At 40.3% G+C, this 26,218-nt stretch overlaps 1 protein-coding gene across 1 annotated transcript; it reads right to left on the minus strand.

The window, feature by feature from the left end:
* Window positions 1-2,056: 2,056 nt before the first annotated feature.
* Window positions 2,057-25,801, minus strand: LOC132894780 (V-set and immunoglobulin domain-containing protein 10-like 2). The gene is made up of 11 exons (XM_060934896.1): window positions 25,438-25,801; window positions 20,793-21,068; window positions 20,415-20,690; window positions 18,946-19,203; window positions 18,546-18,806; window positions 18,125-18,424; window positions 16,422-16,709; window positions 13,658-13,780; window positions 13,495-13,519; window positions 12,501-12,595; window positions 2,057-2,157 (listed from the first exon to the last, which is right to left on the minus strand). The coding sequence occupies exons 1-11, from the start codon at window positions 25,799-25,801 to the stop codon at window positions 2,057-2,059; spliced, it is 2,367 nt and encodes a 788-aa protein (XP_060790879.1).
* Window positions 25,802-26,218: the final 417 nt, after the last annotated feature.

Consider the following 26,218-nt stretch of genomic DNA (forward strand, 5'->3'; position numbering starts at 1 on the left):
GCAAAGAGGATGTAAAACGTAAAAAAATCTTTGCCATCCGCTGGAAAACGCTATGCATCCGTTGTGTACTCATTGCATACGTGCTTCATACGCTCTATCCATCGAGCATCCGTCCACTGTGATTTCATCCGCGCAAAAAGTTTTGAGCTGCACAAAACTTTTAGAACGGATGAACTTTCCGCCATGTACGATGTAAATCCGCGACATGTACGAGCAACAAACGTTCTATGTCCGTTATCATCCGTTAAACGTCTGCTGTATCCTCTCTGCATCCTCTGGGCATCCTCGCAACTCACATCCGCTGCAGCTGAAAACGGAAAGAGGGAGGAAAGATAAGGTACATGAAACGTCTATTCATCGTTAGTAGCACGGAAATAGAAAGGATGTAAGCGTATGCACCTCGTATATAAAGTATTCAAAACGGACAAAGCGTTTATATCTGGGATGTATCTCGTATATTTAGGATGTCTGGAGTATGTCTAGAGTATGTAGAAGGACACCTAGTGGACAATCGATATTTTGTATAAAAAGGGGGAGAAAATCATCTGGATCTCAGTAGAGATGTATCGATGTAGCCGCCAGCACGTCTTTCCGCTTTATGCTGACGGCGTGCGTGCTGCATCCCTTTATATCCGCGGAGCAGATGCAATTCATACCCCCCGCATGCGCAGTGAACGGTCTGCATCCGATATACATCCGCGCAACATCCCCTTTGTTTCCGTTAGGCGTATGTGATGCATCCCCTTCATCCGCTATGCATCCGCTCTTTCTGCTATGCGTCCGCTTCTCAGTTATCACCGGTAACCCCTTCGGAGCTGTCATCCACTTCCATCTGCTTTCATCCGCTAGGCTTCCTATGAACATGCGTTTAACATCCCCGCTATATACTACCCACGTCCGTTCTTTTCCGTTCTGTTTTCGCAAATTTTCGCCAATTTTGTCCATTTCTGGAGCGGATGAAAACGGATAGCGCCACCCCCGAAATTTTGCTCGTCCGCTGTGTCCTTTTTGCATACGTTTTGTGTCCATCGGCCAGTGGGACCGGGCCTTAAAATGTTTTAATCCAGAGTGCTACTGGATGCTTGATTCTGATTGGTCAGAAGATATTCATTAATTAACAGTTATTCACCAAAGGCAAAGTGAATATCGGTGAATAATAACCGAGACGAAGTCGAGTAAATACACAGGTGATTTTATTTAAAAAAAATTTAAAATGAAATATCGTATTAAAAATTATTTATTTCAAAAGTGGCATGCAAGTGTAAGGCTTGTCACTTATCTACGCTGACTCACATAAAATACCTTGTTTTAAAATGGATAAAATAAATTACAATTCCACCTTACCTTTGAATGGCTTTAGACCAAACTTAGTGTTTTTAGGAACAGCATTTTCTTTCATGATTTGTAATTCGTCCTCGCGTACGGTGGCGACGCGATTGGCCGCCATTTTGCCGGATTGCTCGAGATGATGATTAAGCAATAGTCCAAATCTCTCGACCAATCAGCGTGCGCAATTTCTTCTCATCACCTGCGTATTTTTACTAACTTTCCATGTCATCAAAAATAAAAATTGTTTTTTTTTTAATGGCAGGTGTGAAAGATTTGAGTTTCAGAACAAAATCAAGGCACCAAAGGAAATTCAGAAAATAATAACTTTTATTGTTTACAAATGCTAAGCTGCCCAACCCAATGTAAGTCTTCCATTTTGTTCAGCTATATGAAAAGAGTATAATGAGAATGAATCAACTTTTTTTTAAATTATTTCCAAACTGCTGTTATAAAATAATCCTTTCTTTAGATGTAAGCAAGTTTTACAAGTAATTTGTGTAATATTTTCATTTCTTACAATGCCAAAGCAAGGATGATCAGGATGACGTCCTGATGAGCCGGTAAACTTAATTTTCATTTTTTAAATAGGGTTTTTAAAAAAATATATAACGGTGCTCTGTGCCGGTGTCATAAATCCTCCAGGTAGGTTTTTTCCCCTCGTTTTACTTCCTGTTTATTTCTGTATCGCTGTCAGGTCAAATAAAAACTTTCAGTTTGCATGGTGGCTCTAACTTGAGGCCATGACGGTGATGGTGACATTGACGGGTTCATCCCCTGGGGGGAGGTTTGTGGGTGTTGCGGTGGGTCTTGGCAGCACCACAGATGGTCCTAGGAAAGGAAATGTTGTCAGGAGATGCACAGAAAAGGACAAAGCACAAAAACAGCAGATGGCAGTGATGCATGCTCAGAGATCAGGGTTTTTCTCACTGATGAATCAAATGCATCTGCCAGCGAAATTACAACCCCGATTCCAAAAAAAGTTGGGACAAAGTGCAAATTGTAAATAAAAATGGAATGCAATAATTTACAAATCTCAAAAACTGATATTGTATTCACAATAGAACATAGACAACATATCAAATGTCAAAAGTGAGAAATTTTGAAATTTCATGCCAAATATTGGCTCATTTGAAATTTCATGACAGCAACACATCTCAAAAAAGTTGGGACAGGCAATAAGAGGCTGGAAAAGTTAAAGGTACAAAAAAGGAACAGCTGGAGGACCAAATTGCAACTCATTAGGTCAATTGGCAATAGGTCATTAACATGACTGGGTATAAAAAGAGTATCTTGGAGTGGCAGCGACTCTCAGAAGTAAAGATGGGAAGAGGATCACCAATCCCCCTAATTCTGCGCCGACAAATAGTGGAGCAATATCAGAAAGGAGTTCGACAGCGTAAAATTGCAAAGAGTTTGAACATATCATCATCTGCAGTGCATAATATCATCAAAAGATTCAGAGAATCTGGAAGAATCTCTGTGCGTAAGGGTCAAGGCCGGAAAACCATACTGGGTGCCCATGATCTTCGGGCCCTTAGACGGCACTGCATCACATACAGGCATGCTTCTGTATTGGAAATCACAAAATGGGCTCAGGAATATTTCCAGAGAACATTATCTGTGAACACAATTCACCGTGCCATCCGCCGTCGCCAGCTAAAACTCTGTAGTTCAAAGAAGAAGCCGCATCTAAACATGATCCAGAAGCGCAGACGTCTTCTCTGGGCCAAGGCTCATTTAAAATGGACTGTGGCAAAGTGGAAAACTGTTCTGTGGTCAGACGAATCAAAATTTGAAGTTCTTTATGGAAATCAGGGACGCCGTGTCATTCGGACTAAAGAGGAGAAGGACGACCCAAGTTGTTATCAGCGCTCAGTTCAGAAGCCTGCATCTCTGATGGTATGGGGTTGCATTAGTGCGTGTGGCATGGGCAGCTTACACATCTGGAAAGACACCATCAATGCTGAAAGGTATATCCAGGTTCTAGAGCAACATATGCTCCCATCCAGACGACGTCTCTTTCAGGGAAGACCTTGCATTTTCCAACATGACAATGCCAAACCACATACTGCATCAATTACAGCATCATGGCTGTGTAGAAGAAGGGTCCGGGTACTGAACTGGCCAGCCTGCAGTCCAGATCTTTCACCCATAGAAAACATTTGGCGCATCATAAAACGGAAGATACGACAAAAAAGACCTAAGACAGTTGAGCAACTAGAATCCTACATTAGACAAGAATGGGTTAACATTCCTATCCCTAAACTTGAGCAACTTGTCTCCTCAGTCCCCAGACGTTTACAGACTGTTGTAAAGAGAAAAGGGGATGTCTCACAGTGGTAAACATGGCCTTGTCCCAACTTTTTTGAGATGCGTTGTTGTCATGAAATTTAAAATCACCTAATTTTTCTCTTTAAATGATACATTTTCTCAGTTTAAACATTTGATATGTCATCTATGTTCTATTCTGAATAAAATATGGAATTTTGAAACTTCCACATCATTGCATTCCATTTTTATTTACAATTTGTACTTTGTCCCAACTTTTTTGGAATCGGGGTTGTAAAATGGTAAATACCTGCCTTGTGTGTGTGTGTGTGTGTGTGTGTGTGTGTGTGTGTGTAGAACATCCATATTTCTTGGAAAATAAATTGCTCCAGAGCATAGTGTCCCCAAGTGTAGCACCGTTTCCTAATCTCCATCTCCATCAGGCAAGGAAAATCCCTCTATGTTCATTCTTAACTCACATTTATTATAGAACAATGTATAAATCTCAAACCTTGTTATAAATAGAATAAGCTTTTTTTTTTTTTTGGTCTACTCACTGCTGCTGTGATGCTAATAGCTGTTAGTACTTGTGCATAGCTGATGTAATACCACTACTGTTAAATCGCTGATAAATTGGCATCTCATCTCATTATCTGTAGCCGCTTTAACCTGTTCTACAGGGTTGCAGGCAAGCTGGAGCCTATCCCAGCTGACTATGGGCGAAAGGCGGGGTACACCCTGGACAAGTCGCCAGGTCATCACAGGGCTGACACATAGACACAGACAACCATTCACACTCACATTCACACCTACGGTCAATTTAGAGTCACCAGTTAACCTAACCTGCATGTCTTTGGACTGTGGGGGAAACCGGAGCACCCGGAGGAAACCCACGCGGACACGGGGAGAACATGCAAACTCCGCACAGAAAGGCCCTCGCCGGCCCCGGGGCTCAAACCTGGACCTTCTTGCTGTGAGGTGACAGCGCTAACCACTACACCACCGTGCCGCCCCTAAATTGGCATATTACTAAATAATATATTGTAGTATGTCAATATAATAGTAAGCAGGCTAATGTTTTATATATATATATATATATATATATATATATATATATATATATATATAAATAAACATGCTTTGCTACACTGTATAACTTCAAATTCCTCTGATAGTCCTACTAAAGCAGCCGCATCAAAGCTTTCCATGTGCTCTGGATCTTAAAGCGATTAACCAGGAAATTTTGAAATTACGGGGTTATGAAATGCCATCGTTTATACATTAGAACATCTTGTATTAGATGAAAAAAAATTAAGCTGACTTAAGCGTAAAAAAAAAAACATGTTAAACTTGTATCCTCAGTCGGTTGGGCCATTTCCCCGGGCGCGGCTGTACTGGATTAGCCAGATACATGGCTGTATTAAGAGACGAAAACGAGGGTGGCGCTGCATAACGTAGGATTCTTCATGACAGCATACTGTGTCACGTATCAAACGGATGGAAGATAAGTAGGTAATCTTAAAAAAAAAAAACAGGCAATAAACTAGCCACTACTTTATTTTGATTCCTTTTCTAATACTGCATTGCCATAATTTTTGCAGATTAATGCAAAGAAATTGACTGAGAAGTCACGCTAGACCATATTATACTATAGTTGTCACAACAGAAGGATTCTCTGGACGGCGTGTGCTCCACGAATGACACACACCTGCACGGGATTAATGAGCAATCAGCACGCCTAAATAAGGACTCAGAATGCAGACTTACTTTGCGAAGTATTGCGTTGTTGTGACACATACCGAGCCTTGTTTCCTGACTGATTTCCTTGTTTCTGATTCCTGTTCCTCGATTTTGACCCTGCTTCTGTCTACAGTATTCTGTTTGTGCCTTGCTCCACCTTTTGCCTGTTTTATCGTTCATGATATATGCCTGCTGGTTTGGACTATTTGCCAGTTTGCACTTTTCTTTATTATAAAGATCTTCTGCACTTACATCCATCTCCAACCATCCCCGACACAGTACTTCGTTCTGCTGAAACTAGTATACAGTGCCTTGCAAAAGTGTTTGTCCTGTTTTGTTGCATTACAAGCTGCATTTAAAATGGATTTTTGGAGGGTTAGCACCATTTGATTTACACAATATGCACTTTAAAGGTGCACTTTTATTTATTTATTTATTTATTTATTTATTATTTTTTAATTTATTGTGACACAAACAATAAGATGAACAAAACAGAAATCTGGAGTGTGCATAGGTATTCACCCCCTTTCGTATGAAACCCTTAAATAAGAGCTGGTCCAACCAATTCACTTCATAAGGCACATAATTAGTTGATTAAGATCCACCTGTGTGCAATCAAAGTGTCACATGATCTGTCACATGATGTCTGTATAAATCAACCTGTTCTGGAAGGACCCTGACTCTGCAACACTACTAAGCAAGCAACATGAAAACCAAGGAGCCTCCAAACAGGTCAGAGACAAAGTTGTGGAGAAGTATAGATCAGGGTTGGGTTATAAAAAATATCCCAAACCTTGAATATCCCAGGGAGTGCCATTAAATCCATGATAGCAAAATCGAAAGAATATGGCACCACTACAAACCTGACGAGAAGGCCACCCACCAAAACTCAGACATTAATCAGAGATGCAACAAAGACACCAAAGATAACACTGAAGGAGCTGCAAAGATCCACAGCGGAGAAGGGAGTATCTGTCCATAGGACCACTTTAAGCTGTACACTTCACAGAGTGGGGCTTTATGGAAGAGTGGCCAGAAAAAAAGTCACTGATTTTAAAAAAAAAATCACGTTTGGAGTTTGCCCAACAGCATGTGGCAGACACCCCAAACACATGAAAGAAGATTCTCTGGTCAAATGAGACAAAAATTGAACTTTTTGGCCATCATGGGAAATGCCATGTGTGGCACAAACCCAACACCCTGAGAACACCATTCCTACAGTGAAGCCTGGTGGTGGCAGCATCATGCTGTGGGGATGTTTTTCATCTGCAGGGACAGGAAAGCTGGTCAGGACTGAAGGAAAGATGGATGGCACTAAATACAGGGCAATTCTGGAGGAAAATACTTATGCACATTCCAGATTTCTGTTTTTTCATTTTAATTATTGTTTGTGTCACAATAAAAAAAAAAAGTGCACTTTTAAAGTGGTAGGTACGTTGTGTAAATCAAATGGTGCTAACTCTCCAAAAATCCATTTTAATATCAGCTTGGAATGCAACAAAACAGGACAAACACCAAGGGGGATGAATACTTTTGTAAGGCACTGTAGCATGCACTTGTACACCTCCGCTATGCTTGCAGAAAATGACCTCACACACAATGGAGTTACGGCGGCCACCCTGACAAAAAATAGTCCCGTCTGTTTTCATCACTTTAGTGTTTATATCATAATGAACAAATTCAAAATTATTTGTGAGCTATTTTCTTTAAAGCAAAATTCCACCCTGAAGCACATTAAATATATTTATCTTGTAAATACAGTACCAGTCAAAAGTTTGGGGACACTTTCTAATTCAGTGGGTTTTTTTCTTTATTTTTATTAATTAAAAGACTGTGGCAGCGGGGGCGTGGTCAAGCGGCGGTCTGTGAATGGAGGGCGGAGTCAGGGAAGGTAAGTGGCAGAATCACTGCACCTGATGGGAATTAACCTGTGTTTGTGTGTCTTTCCCAGTGACCGCGCCCTATAAGAGGAAGGGAGCTCTCCCCCAACCAGAACATGTGTGTGCGCGCGCGAGAATAAGTGGAAAGCTGAAAAGCTAAAATAAAAGGGTTTTTGTGAACTCAGTTCTGGCCTGCCGTGTTTCTGTGCTCCACCCAACTTAACTATTTCTACAAAGACGTAATTAACAATTATTCGCCGAAGTTGAGGTGAATATCAGTGAATAATAACTTGGACAAAGTCGAGTTTATTATTCACAGATGTTCACTGAACCTGAGGTGGTTAATTGTTTTAGTATAAATACATTGGTTATTTAAAAAAAAAAGTCTTAAAATTTATTAATATCAAACTTCAAAAGCAGCATGCGGGGCGGCATGGTGGTGTAGTGGTTAGCGCTGTCGCCTCACAGCAAGAAGGTCCTGGGTTCGAGCCCCGGGGCCGGCGAGGGCCTTCCTGTGCGGAGTTTGCATGTTCTCCCCGTGTCCGCGTGGGTTTCCTCCGGGTGCTCCGGTTTCCCCCACAGTCCAAAGACATGCAGGTTAGGTTAACTGGTGACTCTAAATTGACCGTAGGTGTGAATGTGAGTGTGAATGGTTGTCTGTGTCTATGTGTCAGCCCTGTGATGACGTGGCGACTTGTCCAGGGTGTACCCCGCCTTTCGCCCGTAGTCAGCTGGGATAGGCTCCAGCTTGCCTGCAACCCTGTAGAAGGATAAAGCGGCTAGAGATAATGAGATGAGATGAGAAAAGCAGCATGCAAATGTAGCAAAGGCACGTGCAGGCTTGTCACTTATCTATGCCGACTCACATACAATACTTTGTTTTGAAATCGAGAAAATAAATCACAACTCCACTTTACCTTTGAATAGTTTTAGACTAAACTTCGTAGCATCTTTAGTGCTTTTAGGAACAGCATTTTCTTTCATAATTTGTAATTCTTCCTCACTTACGGTGATGAAGCGATTGGCAGCTGAGTTGTTTAAGGTGATGATTGAGAAACAGAGTTTCTTAACCAATCAGTCAGCAAAATTTCCTATAATCACCACCATATTGATACTACTACTACTTAGTAAGAGAACAAAAAATTCAGCAGTCTGAAGCAAAGGATAGTTCACTGTTAGCTGCTAAAAACAAAAGTGCAAATGCTTGTTTTACACTTGCTATTTTCCAGAGATGTTCATAGTCATAGTAATAAGAACTTCAGTGTAGACTGAGTGTAAATAACAAACATTGTAGTCAAATTTCCAGAATTCAATGCAACTACTGTACAGTGGTGCTTGAAAGTTTGCGAACCCTTTAGAATTTTCTATATTTCTGCATAAATATGACCTAAAACATCAGATTTTCACACAAGTCCTAAAAGTAGATAAAGAGAACCTAGTTAAACAAATGAGACAAAAATATTATACTTGGTCATATACTAGTGCATCTCAAAAAATTAGAATATTGTGAAAAAGTTCAATATTTTCCATCAGTTATTTAAGAAAGTGAAAATGTTATATATTATAGACTCATTACACATAGAAAAATGCTTGAAGCATTTTAGTTTATTTTAATTTTAATCAGTACGGCATACAGTACAAAAACATAAAAAACCCATCTCAAAATATTAGAATATTTAATTTCGAGTTTGAGTAAAACAGTATGAACACAGTGTATCTCTCGGTCTAGTTCAGTACACACAACCACAATCATGGGGAAGACTGCCGACTTGACTGTTGTCCAGAAGATGATCACTGATGCCCTCCACAAGGAGGGTAAGCCACAAAAGGTCATTGCTGAAAAGGGTGGCTGGAAAAGGTGCACAAGCAACAGGGATGGTCGCAGTCTTGAGAGGATTGTCAAGAAAAGTTGATTCAAGAACTTGGGAGAGCTTCACAAGGAGTGGACTGAGGCTGGTGTCAGTGTATCAAGACCCATCACGAACAGACATCTTCAAGAAAGGGGATACAACTTTCGCATTCCTAATATCAAGCTACTCCTGAGCCAGACACAATGTCAGACAATGTCTTATCTTGGCTAAGGAGAGAAAGAAATGGACTGTTGCTCAGTGGTCCAAAGTCCTCTTTTCAGATGAAAGTACATTTTGCATTTAATTTGGAAATCACGGTTCTAGAGTCTGGAGAAAGAGTGGAGAGGCACAGAATCCAAGGTGTTTGAAGCCCAGTGTGAAGTTTCCACAGTCTGTGATGATTTGGGGTGCCATGTCATCTGCTGGTGTTGGTCCACTGTATTTTATCAAGTCCAAAGTCAACACAGCCATCTACCAGGAGATTTTAGAGCACTTCATGCTTCCATCTGCTGACGAGCTTTTTGGAGATGCTGATTTCCTTTTCCAGCAGGACTTAGCACCTACCCACAGTGCCAAAACTACTACCAAATGGTTTGCTGACCATGATATTACTGTGTTTGATTGGGCAGCCAACTTGCCTGACCTGAACCCCATAGAGAATCTATGGGGTATTGTCAAGAGGAAGATGAGAAACACCCGACCCAAAAATACAGATACGCTGAAGGCCACTATCAAAGCAACCTGGGCTTCAATAACACCTTAGCAGTGCCACAGACTGATCACCTCCATGCCACACCGCATTGATACAGTGATTTCATGGTAAAGGAGCCCCAACCAAGTATTGAGTGTATAAATGAATATACTTTTTCAGAAGTTGGACATTTCTGTATTGTAAATCCTTTTTTGATTGATCTTAGGGAATATTCTAATAATTTGAGATACTGGATTTCTGATTTTCATGAGCTATAAGCCATAATCATCAAAATTAAAACAAACAAGGCTTTAAATATTTCACTTTACATGTAATGAATATAGAATATATGAAAGTTTACCTTTTTGAATTAAATTATGAAAAAAAGGAACTTTTTCATGGTATTCTAATTTTTTGAGATGCACTAGTATTTATTGAGGAAAATGATCCAATATTACATATCTGTGAGTGGCAAAAGTATGTGAACCTCTAGGATTAGCAGTTAATTTGAAGGTGAAATTAGAGTCAGGTGTTTTCAATCAATGGGATGACAATCAGGTGTGAGTGGGCACCCTGTTTTATTTAAAGAACAGGGATCTATCAAAGTCTGATCTTCACAACACATGTTTGTGGAAGTGTATCATGGCACGAACAAAGGAGATTTCTGAGGACTTCAGAAAAAGCGTTGTTGATGCTCATCAGGCTGGAAAAGGTTACAAAACCATCTCTAAAGAGTTTGGACTCCACCAATCCACAGTCAGACAGACTGTGTACCAATGGAGGAAATTCAAGACCATTGTTACCCTCCCCAGGAGTGGTCGACCAACAAAGATCACTCCGAGAGCAAGGCGTGCAATAGTCGGCAAGGTCACAAAGGGCCCCAGGGTAACTTCGAAGCAACTGAAGGCCTCTCTCACATTGGCTAATGTTAATGTTCATGAGTCCACCATCAGGAGAACACTGAACAACAATGGTGTGCATGGCAGGGTTGCAAAGAGGAAACCACTGCTCTCCAAAAAGAACATTGCTGCTCATCTGCAGTTTGTTAAAGGTCACGTGGACAAGCCAGAAAGCTATTGGAAAAATGTTTTGTGGACGGATGAGACCAAAATAGAACTTTTTGATTTAAATGAGAAGCGTTATGTTTGGAGAAAGGAAAACACTGCATTCCAGCATAAAAACCTTATCCCATCTGTGAAACATGGTGGTGGTAGCATCATGGTCTGGGCCTGTTTTGCTGCATCTGGGCCAGGACGGCTTGCTATCATTGATGGAACAATGAATTCTGAATTATGCCAGCGAATTCTAAAGGAAAATGTCAGAACATCTGTCCATGAACTGAATCTCAAGAGAAGGTGGGTCATGCAGCAAGACAACGACCCTAAGCACACAAGTCGTTCTACCAAAGAATGGTTAAAGAAGAATCAAGTTAATGTTTTGGAATGGCCAAGTCAAAGTCCTGACCTTAATCCAATCGAAATGTTGTGGAAGGACCTGAAGCGAGCAGTTCATGTGAGGAAACCCACCAACATCCCAGAGTTGAAGCTGTTCTGTACGGAGGAATGGGCTAAAATTCCTCCAAGCCGGTGTGCAGGACTGATCAACAGTTACCGCAAACGTTTAGTTGCAGTTATTGCTGCACAAGGGGGTCACACCAGATACTGAAAGCAAAGGTTCACATACTTTTGCCACTCACAGATATGTAATATTGGATCCTTTTCCTCAATAAATAAATGACCAAGTACAATATTTTTGTCTCATTTGTTTAACTGGGTTCTTTTAATCTACTTTTAGGACTTGTGTGAAAATCTGATGATGTTTTAGGTCATATTTATGCAGAAATATAGAAAATTCTAAAGGGTTCACAAACTTTCAAACACCACTGTATGTATACAACACAGTTGCTCTGAGTTACGCAAAGGCTTGGCTAGCTAGTGATCTATGAGATGATGAGCCCAATGGGGTTGATGCTGGTATTGACATGGAAGTTGAAGCTTTAGAACTGTATCTGTTTGAGAAAAGTGCACATGAGGATGAGGAGGTGGGAGAGTTGGACAGACTAAAAGACTAAAGTGCTGCTGCTTTTCTCTCTTTAGATAAAGTGAGGGCTAAAGCTCACTGCACCACGATCAGTAAATATTTTGGGTAACACAGGAGAACAAAGAAAATGTCTTTCATTACAAAATAGATTTTGGATGCTGTTGAAGATCATGTTAATTATCCATCCATCCATTATCTGTAGCCGCTTTATCCTGTTCTACAGGGTCGCAGGCAAGCTGGAGCCTATCCCAGTTGACTATGGGCGAGAGGCGGGGTATACCCTGGACAAGTCGCCAGGTTATCACAGGGCTGACACATAGACACAGACAACCATTCACACTCACATTCACACCTACGGTCAATTTAGAGCCACCAATTAGCCTAACCTGCATGTCTTTGGACTGTGGGGGAAACCGGAGCACCCGGAGGAAACGTACACGTCACGTTAATTAGAAAGATTTCATATACCAGTTCTTCAGAATTGATTTGTCCTTTACCATACGGTATGTCCAAGCTCCATTCTTATGACATGGACTGATAGACACCAGTTAAAATATTTGATTATATGTGTTGGGGTGCAGTAGGATTGGTTTGTTGAGAAGGTAAATCTTCCCATCAGTGACAAATTAAATTGATCTCCAAATCCTCTGATCAATGGGACATTTTTATGACATTATTTTTGTGTAAGTTTGAATATGGTACCTTGGCTTGTCACTCCTTCACCTCCATCTGCTTCTGACCCACCAGGAACTTCATCCTCAGGGGCATTGATATTTTCTCTAGACCTGCTGTTTTGCCTGTGAGTGAAATGAAATAAAATATATTGGAAAATTTTGCAATTATAAATTGATGTACAGCAATTTAATTTGCTTTCAATATCAGATTCAATTGCGGTAATTAACGTTTAAAGGGGAGCCATTTTTGCACCCTTTGCTGCCTGCAAAGTGACGAGCATCGTCTCTGAAACACCTCACACCTTAAGCTGAAACTACATTTGCTTGGGTATGTTTTTGTTAAGGAAAAGTCGCGAATGGAACAACTCTATTCTGTTTGTGGGTGGAAAATTCTAAACTGTAGTTTAAAAAAAATTAACAATAATAAAATAGTTCAGTCCATTGCATGGTGAGATTGAACATCTTTGAAATTATATGATTATTACAGGTCTAAAACACTTTTAGAAATAGCAACCAACATCTTTAACTTACACTAGTGTTAAGTTATTCCACGAAATCGAGTCGTAGCGCCGAGTGGGCTATAAGCCATGTACAACGAGATTGCATGGAATAACTGTTTTATTCTAGCCACATTCACTGGATTTTGAGAAACGGAGCAGTTTTATTTTATTTTTTGCAAATTCAATCAATAAAAACTTAATACAAAATGACAGTAACAATTTCTGATAAATGCTATAATAATTCTTGAAAAAAAAAAAAAAGATATGTTCTTACAATCAAATACTTTCATTCCATATTTTGTTGCTTTTCTTTTTGTATTTTTTGGGGTTTTGTTTTCGAGTAGTTTTTATTTCGTCCTCGGTTGGTTCAGCAACACGCGCTTCCATTTTGTTTTTCTCTACTTGTGGTATATGAGCTGATAGCCTAGTAGCAGAGTAGCCAATCAGAACATGCGATTGCTCATATCCAGTGAATGTGGATAGAATAAATTTAAAAAAATCATTCCAACTTGTCATACATACCTGCCAAATATTAAATCATGCAGTCCTGCAGAAATAAGTTTGCAAAACATGTTAGCAAATAATGAACATGGAATTAATTTTGCACAATGATTTAATCCTAAACAAGGACATGACAAGGAAAATATGGTGTAAAGTGGCACCCTTGTTCCAGTATCACACTTACGTGGGTTGTTGTTGCGATTCCTCACCACATACATGAACAGCAGTACAGTAGCTATCGTCGCCACAAGCATGCCTCCAATAGCTGCTCCGATAACAGCAGGATAAGCATTAAAGCCTGGAAGAGCTGGAAGACAGCAAACTTGATTTTTATCCATCTGGATGGATATAATTTCACGTTTATCTCTAGCTAGCTAATGTGAAAATTATAAGGTTTGTCTCTAAATCGGATAGTATTTGTTATTATTATATTGACATAGCTTTAATTCTTAAAAAGACAAATGAAAAAGAGTAATACAGTCCAACAATAATATCAGGAAAGGTCAAAGAATTAGGTGACAGACAGATTATGAAAAGAGACAGAGGTCAGAGAGAGTGTGTGAGGTTGGTTTGTTGTTGTGGTTAAGTGGTGAACTCGTGATGGTGCGTTTCACCTACGTAGACAAAAAAAAAGAGCCATTTCTGTTAGCTTGCTCACTGTCAGTGGAATTAAAAGAAACTGTTGTATCAAACATAGTTTTGTAAAAGTAGTAGAACATTTTCTGTTACTTCAAGGACAGTATAATCAAAGACGTGTTCGCTGTCCAACTGCTTTAATTTTGTAATGACGCTACAAGGCTAGCATTGCTAACTTTTGCCTCAAACTGCATCCAGTTTATCTGCCCATGTGGTTTAAGACACAGTAGGAAAAAATTTCACCATTTTACTGGACACTGTAGAAGTTGGCCATCTTGGATAATTGGAATAATGTATTTAGCACAGTTTTAACACACTACATGTTCCCAAGCCTGGACCTGGAATTATGTGTGTTTTAATGCAGAATCTAATGCATCGACTTCAACTCAGGAAGGGCTGTTAATTACAGTGGTGCTTGAAAGTTTGTGAACCCTTTAGAATTTTCTATATTTCTGCATAAATATGACCTAAAACATCATCAGATTTTCACACAAGTCCTAAGAGTAGATAAAGAGAACCCAGTTAAACAAATGAGACAAAAAATATTATACTTGGTCATTTATTTACTGAGGGAAATGATCCAATATTACATATCTGTGAGTGGCAAAAGTATGTGAACCTTTGCTTTCAGTATCTGGTGTGACCCCCTTGTGCAGCAATAACTGCAACTAAACGTTTGCGGTAACTGTTGATCAGTCCTGCACACCGGCTTGGAGGAATTTTAGCCCATTCCTCCGTACAGAACAGCTTCAACTCTGGGATGTTGGTGGGTTTCCTCACATGAACTGCTAGCTTCAGGTCCTTCCACAACATTTTGATTGGATTAAGGTCAGAACTTTGACTTGGCCATTCCAAAACATTAACTTTATTCTTCTTTAACCATTCTTTGGTAGAACGACTTGTGTGCTTAGCGCCATTGTCTTGCTGCATGACCCACCTTCTCTTGAGATTCAGTTCATGGACAGATGTCCTGACATTTTCCTTTAGAATTCGCTGGTATAATTCAGAATTCATTGTTCCACCAATGATGGCAAGCTGTCCTGGCCCAGATGCAGCAAAACAGGCCCAAACCATGATACTACCACCACCATGTTTCACAGATGGGATGAGGTTCTTATGCTGGAATGCAGTGTTTTCCTTTCTCCAAACATAACGATTCTCATTTAAACCAAAAGTTCTATTTTGGTCTCATCCGTCCACAAAACATTTTTCCAATAGCCTTCTGGCTTGTCCACATGATCTTTAGCAAACTGCAGACAAGCAGCAATGTTCTTTTTGGAGAGCAGTGGTTTTCTCCTTGCAACCCTGCCATGCACACCATTGTTGTTCAGTGTTCTCCTGATGGTGGACTCATGAACATTAACATTAGCCAATGTGAGAGAGGCCTTCAGTTGCTTAGAAGTTACCCTGGGGTCCTTTGTGACCTCGCCGACTATTACACGCTTTGCTCTTGGAGTGATCTTTGTTGGTTGACCACTCCTGGGGAGGGTAACAATGGTCGTGAATTTCCTCCATTTGTTCACAATCTGTCTGACTGTGGATTGGTGGAGTCCAAACTCTTTAGAGATGGTTTTGTAACCTTTTCCAGCCTGATGAGCATCAACAACGCTTTTTCTGAGGTCCTCAGAAATCTCCTTTGTTCGTGCCATGATACACTTCCACAAACATGTGTTGTGAAGATCAGACTTTGATAGATCCCTGTTCTTTAAATAAAACAGGGTTCCCTCTCACACCTGATTGTCATCCCATTGATTGAAAACACCTGACTCTAATTTCACCTTCAAATTAACTGCTAATCCTAGAGGTTCACATACTTTTGCCACTCACAGATATGTAATATTGGATCATTTCCCTCAATAAATAAATGACCAAGTATAATATTTTTGTCTCATTTGTTTAACTGGGTTACCTGAATCTACTTTTAGGACTTGTGTGAAAATCTGATGATGTTTTAGGTCATATTTATGCAGAAATATAGAAAATTCTAAAGGGTTCACAAACTTTCAAGCACCACTGTAGCTGCTTAGGTGAATCAAGAGCGCTGGGAGCAGAGAAAACACTAAAACATGCCAGACAGTGGGTACTTCAGAACCAGGGTTGGGAACCTGTGACATATGCTAATATTTCCAGTATCTGTAGCTCCATTAGGTTTGTAGTTGCAGTGCAAAAAGGAAGATCAGATGTCAGACACCAATACATGTCTTAGCTGACTGGCTACATTTCGGATAAGTCTGTACCAGTGACAATTTGCCTGTCGCTATTATCACAGGATAAAAGTTGTAAACCTGATACAATTTCACATCAGTTCCCACCTGGACTCTTGACCTCTGAGGGATATCCAATAGTGCGGTGATTGACAGCCGTGACTCGGAATGCATATGAGCCAGAGGGATCCAAGTTGGTGATTTGGTAGCTTCGGGTGCTGGGGTCTATACCTCCTACCACTTTTTGCCAGAGTGGGAATGGAAGATTTTGGCGCTCTATGAAGAACCCAGTAAGATCATCATCTGACAGGATCAGCCATTCCACATTAACATCTGTCCGTTGACGACTGCTGTACATAATCTTATTGATGGTGACATTTGGAGGCATTGGGTACCCTGAATGGAAATTCAGTCATTAACACTTCAGTAGACATATAATATGTATTCAGTAAACACTTCCTATTCATCATTTTATTTGACTGGCATTTAATTTTGCATTGTTTTCACATTCACCTAGTTGTGATTCAGCTCATTCTGGCTTTTTAAAAAGTATTTATGGTTTGGAAAGCAGCTCTTAGTGGGTTTTTTTTTTTTTTTGTATATGTAAACCAAATATGCCTCGTAAATCAGTTCTGACTTGGGTTCTTGCATTATTTTTACTACTTGAATGAATCTTTTCTTTGAATTCTGGAGCTTTTTATTAATTAAAAATAAAAAAACACTTTATTAAATGTTCAACTTGGATTTTATACATTTTCTGAGAATTACTTCAGTTTAGCTTCTGGGAAGTACAGCAAAAGTGAATCTTCCAAAATCTTGGGATCATTAGAGACAAAACTGTGAGTATGTGTAATTTCCAAAGTGATTAAAAAAAGAAGCAAAAGCCTCTATGAAATGATAACCAGAATAAGAAACACATTAACATATCATTACCATATGAAAGAAACAACAGTTGCCCCAGAATGGTACCTTGAAGAATGCCAAGCCAGACCACTATTCAATTTATCACTTTTTTTTTCAACTTTGGGAGATACCATTCAATCAGTTTAACCAAAGACAGCTTTACCATAATATCAATTAAAGACAGAGGACAAGCGCCATAACAGCTAGCAGTTTACTGTCAAAATTCCACTACAGTCAAATTCAATAACAAAATCCACAACAAAATAATTACTAAGTTCAAAGCTCTGACTCATCATTATTTGTTGTAAGCTTGTGTTGGTTGGTCTGCCTTGTCCACATGTAGACTTAAACGTTGGCATGTTCTCGTTTATAAGTGTATTTTAGGTCTGCTTCCATCGTACCTTCAAATGTACCTTTGTCAATAAAGTATGGGCAGTTACAGTCTTCGTTTGCAGTACCTGTTCTTACTTTCTGTTCCAAAAGTCTGTACTGAACTGGGGAAAAGGCATTTAAGTTTTTGCACCTTATACTTGGAACCAATTACAAACTGACCTGAAACTTAAGAAGGTGGTCTCGTTACATGTATTTAAAACAATTTTAAATTATTTGCAGACAGAAACATCTAGCTGTAAATATTTTGCCTGACTTTCTGGTATATTGATTTTTCATGAACTTTTGTTTACTTTTAAAGTACCTCTTCATTGGGTAACTTATTTTGTAAATGATTTAATGTTTGTGTATATGGATGTACAGTATGTTTTGGCTCTATGCTTTGTTAGCTGTGCTGCTGCTTGTCTTTGCCAAGACGCTCTTGTAAAAGAGATTTTTAATCTCAATGAGTCTTTCCTGGTTAAATAAATAAAAATAAATACCACAAGACATCTGTGTCTAACTTGTAATACACTCACTAAGCACCACCAGTAAGATGGGAATCTCTGCTCCTCCGACAGCATTGGTAGCAGAACACCAGTACTGTCCACCATCCACCATGCCATCTGTTTCCTGGACAGTCAGGTTGGACCAGGCAGCAGCTTGCTGAAGAACATACTTCTTGGGTGTGCCACTGTCACCCACTTTTTGTTTCATATTATTGTACCAAGTGATCTCTGTGACCGCAGGATAGTTTTTGCTCAGAATGCAGGTGAGCTGGACATCATTTCCTTCATATACTGAAACAACACTGCGTTGAGTCATCAAAACTGGTGCCTCTGGAAGAAACAATGCATAAAAAGAATGACTAGCTGATAGGATTCTGCTCCTTACTCCTTATAATACCTAAGTACCATAAACACAGCAACTAAATGTTGTCTCTGAATGAATAGTCCTTACCTAATTTTAACACGCATTGCTTGGTCTCTGTAAGCAGTGGATGTTTGGCATGGCAAACAAATGCTTTGCCACTATAAGTGGCACTGGAGCGCAAGACCAGGATGTTGGAGTTCTCCTCAGATGTGCCTTGCATGTCTCCTGAGCTAGAAGCCCACCACAGCAGAGCCAGAGGCAAACCACCCTCCCAGGAGCAGGACAGCATCAGGTACTCGTTATTACGAGTTGCATATGCAGAACACTTGGGTTCTTCATTCGGTAGCCCTGGGAAACAAGGGATATTTGGACAAAAGGTTAATACCGTATGTCATGGTTTGAGTTCAATACTCAATTAGGAAACTTATTAAGAACTTAATATTTATAAGCCTATTTTGTGGTTAGGCCAGTAAAACATAGCACTCACATGTCTTGGTGCTACAGCGCTGTGGGAAAGTAAGTGCCAAATGTGAGCCATAGCAGGTGAATATGGAGTTGTTTGCTGTCTCGGGCCCTGGCTGAATCCGAGTGATGTTAGAGACACCTTGTGAGTTATCTCCATTCACATATGGGCTCCAGTTGAGGGTAGCTGGAGGGTAACCCCCCTCCCAGGAACAGATGAGAGCTAAGTCATTGTAGTTATTAGTTGGGAAGATTGAACAAGATGGCACACCATCTGGTGGATCTGTAAAAAGAAAATCATTGCATCACACTGAAGGAAATTGATACAGACAAGCGAGGGCCTGTAAAACTAAGAGTTGGAGGGAGTATCTGTATTGTGCTAGCTAGATTGTATACATAGATGGGCAGCATGATTTACTGCATTTGAACTATTTTGGGTAATTTATTATTATTATTATTTTTTTTTTTTTAAGGCAGAGCATTTTTAGAAAATTTGTGGTATTTTTCCACAATTCCAATGTTGTAGTTCTTGAAGGGGTCTCACAACCACCCTTTTTTTTTTTAAAGGCACAAATAGAAAGAAATATTTAGTACAAAAATAATACTATTACATCTTAGACAGATTCTTATCACAACGATCTTAATATAAAACTCTGTAACCGTTTTATTGCAGTTTGATAGTCTTAGGCAAAGCACCATGGGCTATATTCAGAGTTGGCAACTTAAGTTCAAAAGTTATGTCAATATTTATGCAGGGAACGTTGCACTTATTCAGAAATGGGTTATGCACATGCATAAGTTAAGTGTCTGGATACACCATTCAGAATATGCAAACCACATGGGTATAGTTCATGCCTCTGAGGTTGTCAGATTTTTTTTTTTTAAGTAGAAGAGTCTGAGACTGGATTTTGCACAAGAAAAATGTGTGTGTGTGCATTTGGGGCAGTCTAAGATCAGAGTCGCATGTAACTGAGACATACCCCCACTTTATGCAATTTTCATGCAACTGTTTGAATAGCACTTAAGTCTGCAGTTATGTCTGAGGTCTGAACAGTGATGTGTGCAATTTTGGTATAGACTCTCTATACATGTACTGTATAACTGACCTCTGAATACAGCCCTATGAATTTGTTGTCAATGCAGATCTGAGGTTATGACAAGAATGCCATCTGTTGCTTGCCATTATAGAGGGAGAAGAAGAACATAGCTCTATACCTTCAATTTCACAGCTGCCAGAAAGTTGTCTTTACCTCATCCAGATGCTTGTTGTAGCCAGAGGACAATATTTTCTTGCACATCCCCAGTCAGTGGACATCTAACAACGTGTGTATGTGTATGCATGGGTTTAGGGGAATGTATAATAGGAAGCAAAGATATGAATGATAGACAAGTAAAGTTCAGATAAGTCCACACTGGAGGTTGACCAGAAAAGGTTGCATAGGCACAGGAAATGGCCATATGATCCAAATAGAGTCATGACAATAGAAGACTCACAGTAGACGGTGAGAGTGATGGTTTTCTTGGAGCGGGTGTTCAGGTAAGTGTTCTGAGCCAGACAGGCATAGTAGCCCGTGTGCATTCTCAGGATCTTGGTGATGGTGAGCTGTGGTCCAGTGTAGACCTGGGAGTTGTTGTAGAACCAGACATACTGACTGGGAGGGTTGGATGAGGCTTGACATAGGAGGGAAACAGTTTCTTTCTCCAGAGCTGAATAACCTCGATCGGTTACTGAATAAGGCGTTACTTCAATGTGAGGCAGATCTGGTCCAACTAAAGAAATGGAACATTTGCATAAAGAACTGCTAAATGTCACTGAAATTGTATGAAGTGGGTTTATAAAAGAAGCCAGAGATTGTCCAAGGTCTCACTCACATATGACATCTAACCAGATACGCTCACCACTCTGCTGATTGACCTCGTTCCTGGCAAAGCACCTGAACCAGCCTGTGTGGTTGCGGCTTACTGACGTGATGTTGATCAGATTGCTGTCACTTTCAGCCAGTCTGCTGACCTGCCCACTGTGGTTCTCCTGTTCCCAGACATAGTGAATTGGGCTTGTGCCATTCTCCAGACCACAGCGCATCCACACTGATGCGCCCTCTACTGGCGATGAGTCACTCAACTGGATGTAGGGTTTGGACACAGGCACTATTGGAAACATGTTAGTATTACTATGGTTGATACTCTTTTTAATCAGCAAACATGGCATCAGTAAATAGACACTGTACATGTGCTAGCTATGTACAGGGCCACTCAAAAGTTTGGACACATCTACTCATTCATAAGTTTTTCTATATTTTGACTATTTTCTACTGTACATTGTAGAACAATACTGAAGACATCAAAATTATGGAATAACACATGGAATATATATGAAATTGGGCGGCACGGTGGTGTAGTGGTTAGCGCTGTCGCCTCACAGCAAGAAGGTCCGGGTTCGAGCCCCGTGGCCGGCGAGGGCCTTTCTGTGCGGAGTTTGCATGTTCTCCCCGTGCCCGCGTGGGTTTCCTCCGGGTGCTCCGGTTTCCCCCACAGTCCAAATACATGTAGGTTAGGTTAACTGGTGACTCTAAATTGACCGTAGGTGTGAATGTGAGTGTGAATGGTTGTCTGTGTCTATGTGTCAGCCCTGTGATGACCTGGTGACTTGTCCAGGGTGTACCCCGCCTTTCGCCCGTAGTCAGCTGGGATAGGCTCCAGCTTGCCTGCGACCCTGTAGAACAGGATAAAGCGGCTACAGATAATGAGATGAGATGAATTAGAAGGTGTGTCCAAACTTTTGACTGGTACTGTATTTACAAGTATAGACAGCTGGATTGGCCTTAACCATCTTTTTCTTTAGTCATCGAAGTAATCTTGCTGATATCATGTTTCTAGAGAGATTTAGAGAGGTGTAGAACCCTCCAGACCGTTTTGCTTTTTAAAACATTTAACTGGAAAATTCTGATATCCTGAGATCACTTTTTGGGGGCTCATAAAGCTGTCATAAGAATCTTACTATTTGTGGTTTTATAATTGATATAGCCTAAATCAGCCAACAAAGCTTTACAACAAAGTAAACATATGTGGCTACAGATGTCACGTCATTGTTGATTTTGTATTTACTGCTCGGCTGCTTATATGTGGACAAAATATGCCAAATTACTGCCTATATTCTAAGTATATTTTGTTAAATGGTCATTAAAAAAATTATAATTATAATAGTTTGGATAATTCTGAAACCTGAAATGGTCATGGGCGGCACGGTGGTGTAGTGGTTAGCGCTGTCGCCTCACAGCAAGAAGGTCCTGGGTTCGAGCCCCGGGGCCGGCGAGGGCCTTTCTGTGCGGAGTTTGCATGTTCTCCCCGTGTCCGCGTGGGTTTCCTCCGGGTGCTCCGGTTTCCCCCACAGTCCAAAGACATGCAGGTTAGGTTAACTGGTTACTCTAAAATTGACCGTAGGTGTGAATGTGAGTGTGAATGGTTGTCTGTGTCTATGTGTCAGCCCTGTGATGACCTGGCGACTTGTCCAGGGTGTACCCCGCCTTTCGCCCGTAGTCAGCTGTGATAGGCTCCAGCTTGCCTGCGACCCTGTAGAAGGATAAAGCGGCTAGAGATAATGAGATGAGATGAAATGGTCACATGTTTCCTTCAAAGTATTTTAGCAACGTGTACATAATGTGTAATCCGTCTCGATCGGGATCACCATCTTGTATGTAGTGAGGCAGCTTCCATGCCTCTATAACCCCTAGAGCTATGTCGGCTGGAGTCTAGTGTCTAGTACTTCTGATAGGGCCACCCATGCTGAACAGGTCAAAGGGTGGCCCTACTTGGGCGGCCCTACTTGGGCGGTAGCGGCCAACCAGGAAAGGTGGAGATGCTGTGTGGAGGCCCTGTGTGCCACGAGGCATGAGGAGGGTAGGTAAGGTAACATAATGTGTAATTGATAATAATAATAATAATAAATATGATAATAGTGGGGCTAAAATGACCACTATATTAAAATGCCCAACTATTACATTGTTTAAAGGCTTTATGATCAGAGTCTGTTTTTTTCTGAATTATCTCATCTCATCTCATTATCTCTAGCCGCTTTATCCTGTTCTACAGGGTCGCAGGCAAGCTGGAGCCTATCTCAGCTGACTACGGGCGAAAGGCGGGGTACACCCTGGACAAGTCGCCAGGTAGTTCATTAAAAAAAACAATCAAAACCCAAGTTAATATTGAAGTAGCCTTTCTATGGTAAAAAAAGATTAAACACAGTTGTCTTGAGACAGCATATCAACTATAGTAGCAAGCAAGCTATGCTGATTCTCACATGTATAATATTGTTCAATATTTGGTATTACTGCTGATGATTCAGCAGAGAGAAAAAGCTATAGTGAATAGGCTAGATTTACTAGGCCTTGTGAAATATATCTGTTCACACTTGCTGAGCTCTCATATACATTAGCTGCCTGTATTGATCTCTGATATTAACCCCACCCTGGACACATAATAGCTTACTAACAGTAATGCCTGGCTCACAGTCGTGAGAAAAGATCTCATAGCTGCCCATGATAAAAGTACTGACCTGAACCTGTCTTGTTAGAAATGACAATTAAGAGAAGTTAACCATGGCTTGATTAGCATTTGTACACATTAGCATATCAAATTTGTTTTAAATCAACATGGTTTGACTGAAAAGCTGGGAAGAAATAATAGCTAAAGTAGACATGCATTGTCTAAGTAACTGCAAAATTGTTTCCGTAATAATTGGAAATAATTATTTAGGAAAATAGTTTAACGTTTTGGCGGCACGGTGGTGTAGTGGTTAGCGCTGTCGCCTCACAGCAAGAAGGTCCTGGGTTCGAGCCCCGTGGCCGGCGAGGGCCTTTCTGTGCGGAGTTTGCATGTTGTCCGCGTGGGTTTCCTCCGGGTGCTCCGGTTTCCCCCACAGTCCAAAGACATGCAGGTTAGGTTAACTGGTGACTCTAAATTGACCGTAGGTGTGAATGTGAGTGTGAATGGTTGTCTGTGTCTATGTGTCAGCCCTGTGATGACCTCGCGACTTGTCCAGGGTGTACCCCGCCTTTCGCCCGTAGTCAGCTGGGATAGGCTCCAGCTTGCCTGCGACCCTGTAGAACAGGATAAAGCGGCTAGAGATAACGAGACGAACGAGTTTAACGTTTTTTCCAGTATATCATCTGACTTTGTGAAACAACCAACTAGGGTTTACCTATGGTATCTTGAATTGGCCAATTATTACAGTGTTTGAAGTACAGTGCGAGTTTTTGTTAATGTTTGCTAATTTTGTTAATTTTTATCTTTTAAATTTAAAACTTTTTTCATTTTTAGTTTTAACATTTTTGTTCATTTATAACTGTTTATACAATCACTATTTGCAGTAAAATTCTGGCTACAATGATATTTCTGGACACGATATATATTCTGAACACTACTTAAGAATTAGCAGTTTATGGGTTCTTCAAGAGGTGGCACAGTGGTGTAGTGGTTAGCACTGTTGCCTCACAGCAAGAAGGTTTGAGCCCAGTGGCCAATGAGGACCTTTCTGTGTGGAGTTGTCCTCCCCGTGTCTGCGTGGGTTTCCTCTGGGTGCTCCGGTTTCTCCCAAAGACATGCAGGTTAGGATAATTGGTGGCTCTAAATTAACTGAGTGTGAATGGTTGTTTGTCTTAATGTGTCAGCCCTGGGATGACCTGGTGACTTGTCCAGGATGTACCCTGCTTCTTGCCCATAGTCAGCTGGGATAGGCTCCTATGACCCTGTACAGGATAAGTGGCTACAGATAATGGATGGATAGGTTCTTCAAGACAAAATGCAACTCTTGAAATTGTGACATGGACCTTATTCTCAGTACTGAGTTAAATTATAGATAGATAGATAGATTGATTGATTGATTGATTGATTGATTGACTGACGTTATTGATTCCAAGCTTGGAAATTGTTACACTTGATACACTTGATATTACTATAAATGACCCTTACTGGTCTAAATTAACCACATGAGCCATGAATGGCCTGCTATCTGGATATGGTTAAACCTTTAAATTTTTTTATACTGCTTACTACTGAATCAAAATACTATCCTACCTTAGATTCTTTCTGTTTTTCCATAATGTTGAACATGTTGAACATGGCAGTGGCTGTTTGTTATCTGTAATGAAACCTGTAACTTTATGAAATTGTTGCTTAAATACTATTGAAACTATCTGAGTTTTTGGTCCAAACCTGAATGAGTTTTAAAATGATTAATTTATACACATAAGGTCATGTCTTAAAAATGGCCACCCTAAATTCTAAATAATATTTTTTCTTTATTTCAGTTACAAAGGTTTCAAATCAGGTGATGGATCTATTTAGATGAAACGCGATTCGTTCACGTTTTTTTCTCTCTCAGTAAAACCTGAAACCTTGCGCTGATCAGTATTTAGAGGACAACCTTGAATCTGACGCATTAAGAGATTGATTTTCTCATGTAAGAAATACTCTGGAGTTCATCCTGTATTAGGTCTCGCCCTGAACACTCTTTACTAACCTAAAACACGCAGATACACATAGTAATAGTAAAGCTTGACTCCTTCAGTAGTGTCATACACAGCCTGGCAGGTGTATAAGCCCTCTGCTGCTAGAGGAAGCTTCGCTACGGATAGAGAGGCGCTGTTACTAATGACATTCAGGTCACCCAGATCTTTGGCCAGTTGCTGGAGTTTTGGACCCTTCCCAAAGTTATACACTACAGCTTGAATTGTCTCGGTGCCTGGTTTGGTAAAACTCCAGATGTAGATATCAGGGAAACTAGGGCCACATTCCAGGATCACTCCTTTATCCACCACTCCTTTGATCCTGGTTTCACTGTAGATGACTTGCCCTGGGTCCATGATCTCCAGACCTGAAAGCATAATGCTTTGCATTACTATGCTTACCAGAATATCTATGCATTTTACCATACAGTAGCTGCAAAAAAAAATAGTCAAATGTTGCATACATGGTTAACAATAAACGAGGATGTTCACAGGATATACCACAATACTGCTGAATTCTCAAATATATACAGTACCAGTCAAAAATTTGAACACACCTACTCCTTCATACATAGGTTTTTATGTATTTTGACTAAAAAAAACCCCTAAAGAAAGTAAAGAAAAACTATTGAATTAGAATAGAAGGTGTGTCTAAACTTTTGACCAGTACTGTACATTTATAACTATTAGGGCTGTCAAAGTTAACGTGATAATAACGCGTTAACGCGATCTCAATTTATCGCGATTTAAAAAAATAGTGCCGTTAACGCAAATTCTAATTTGGCCCTGCGAGTC

Source organism: Neoarius graeffei, chromosome 12 (genome assembly GCF_027579695.1).
Source record: "Neoarius graeffei isolate fNeoGra1 chromosome 12, fNeoGra1.pri, whole genome shotgun sequence".
Lineage (NCBI taxonomy): Eukaryota > Metazoa > Chordata > Actinopteri > Siluriformes > Ariidae > Neoarius > Neoarius graeffei.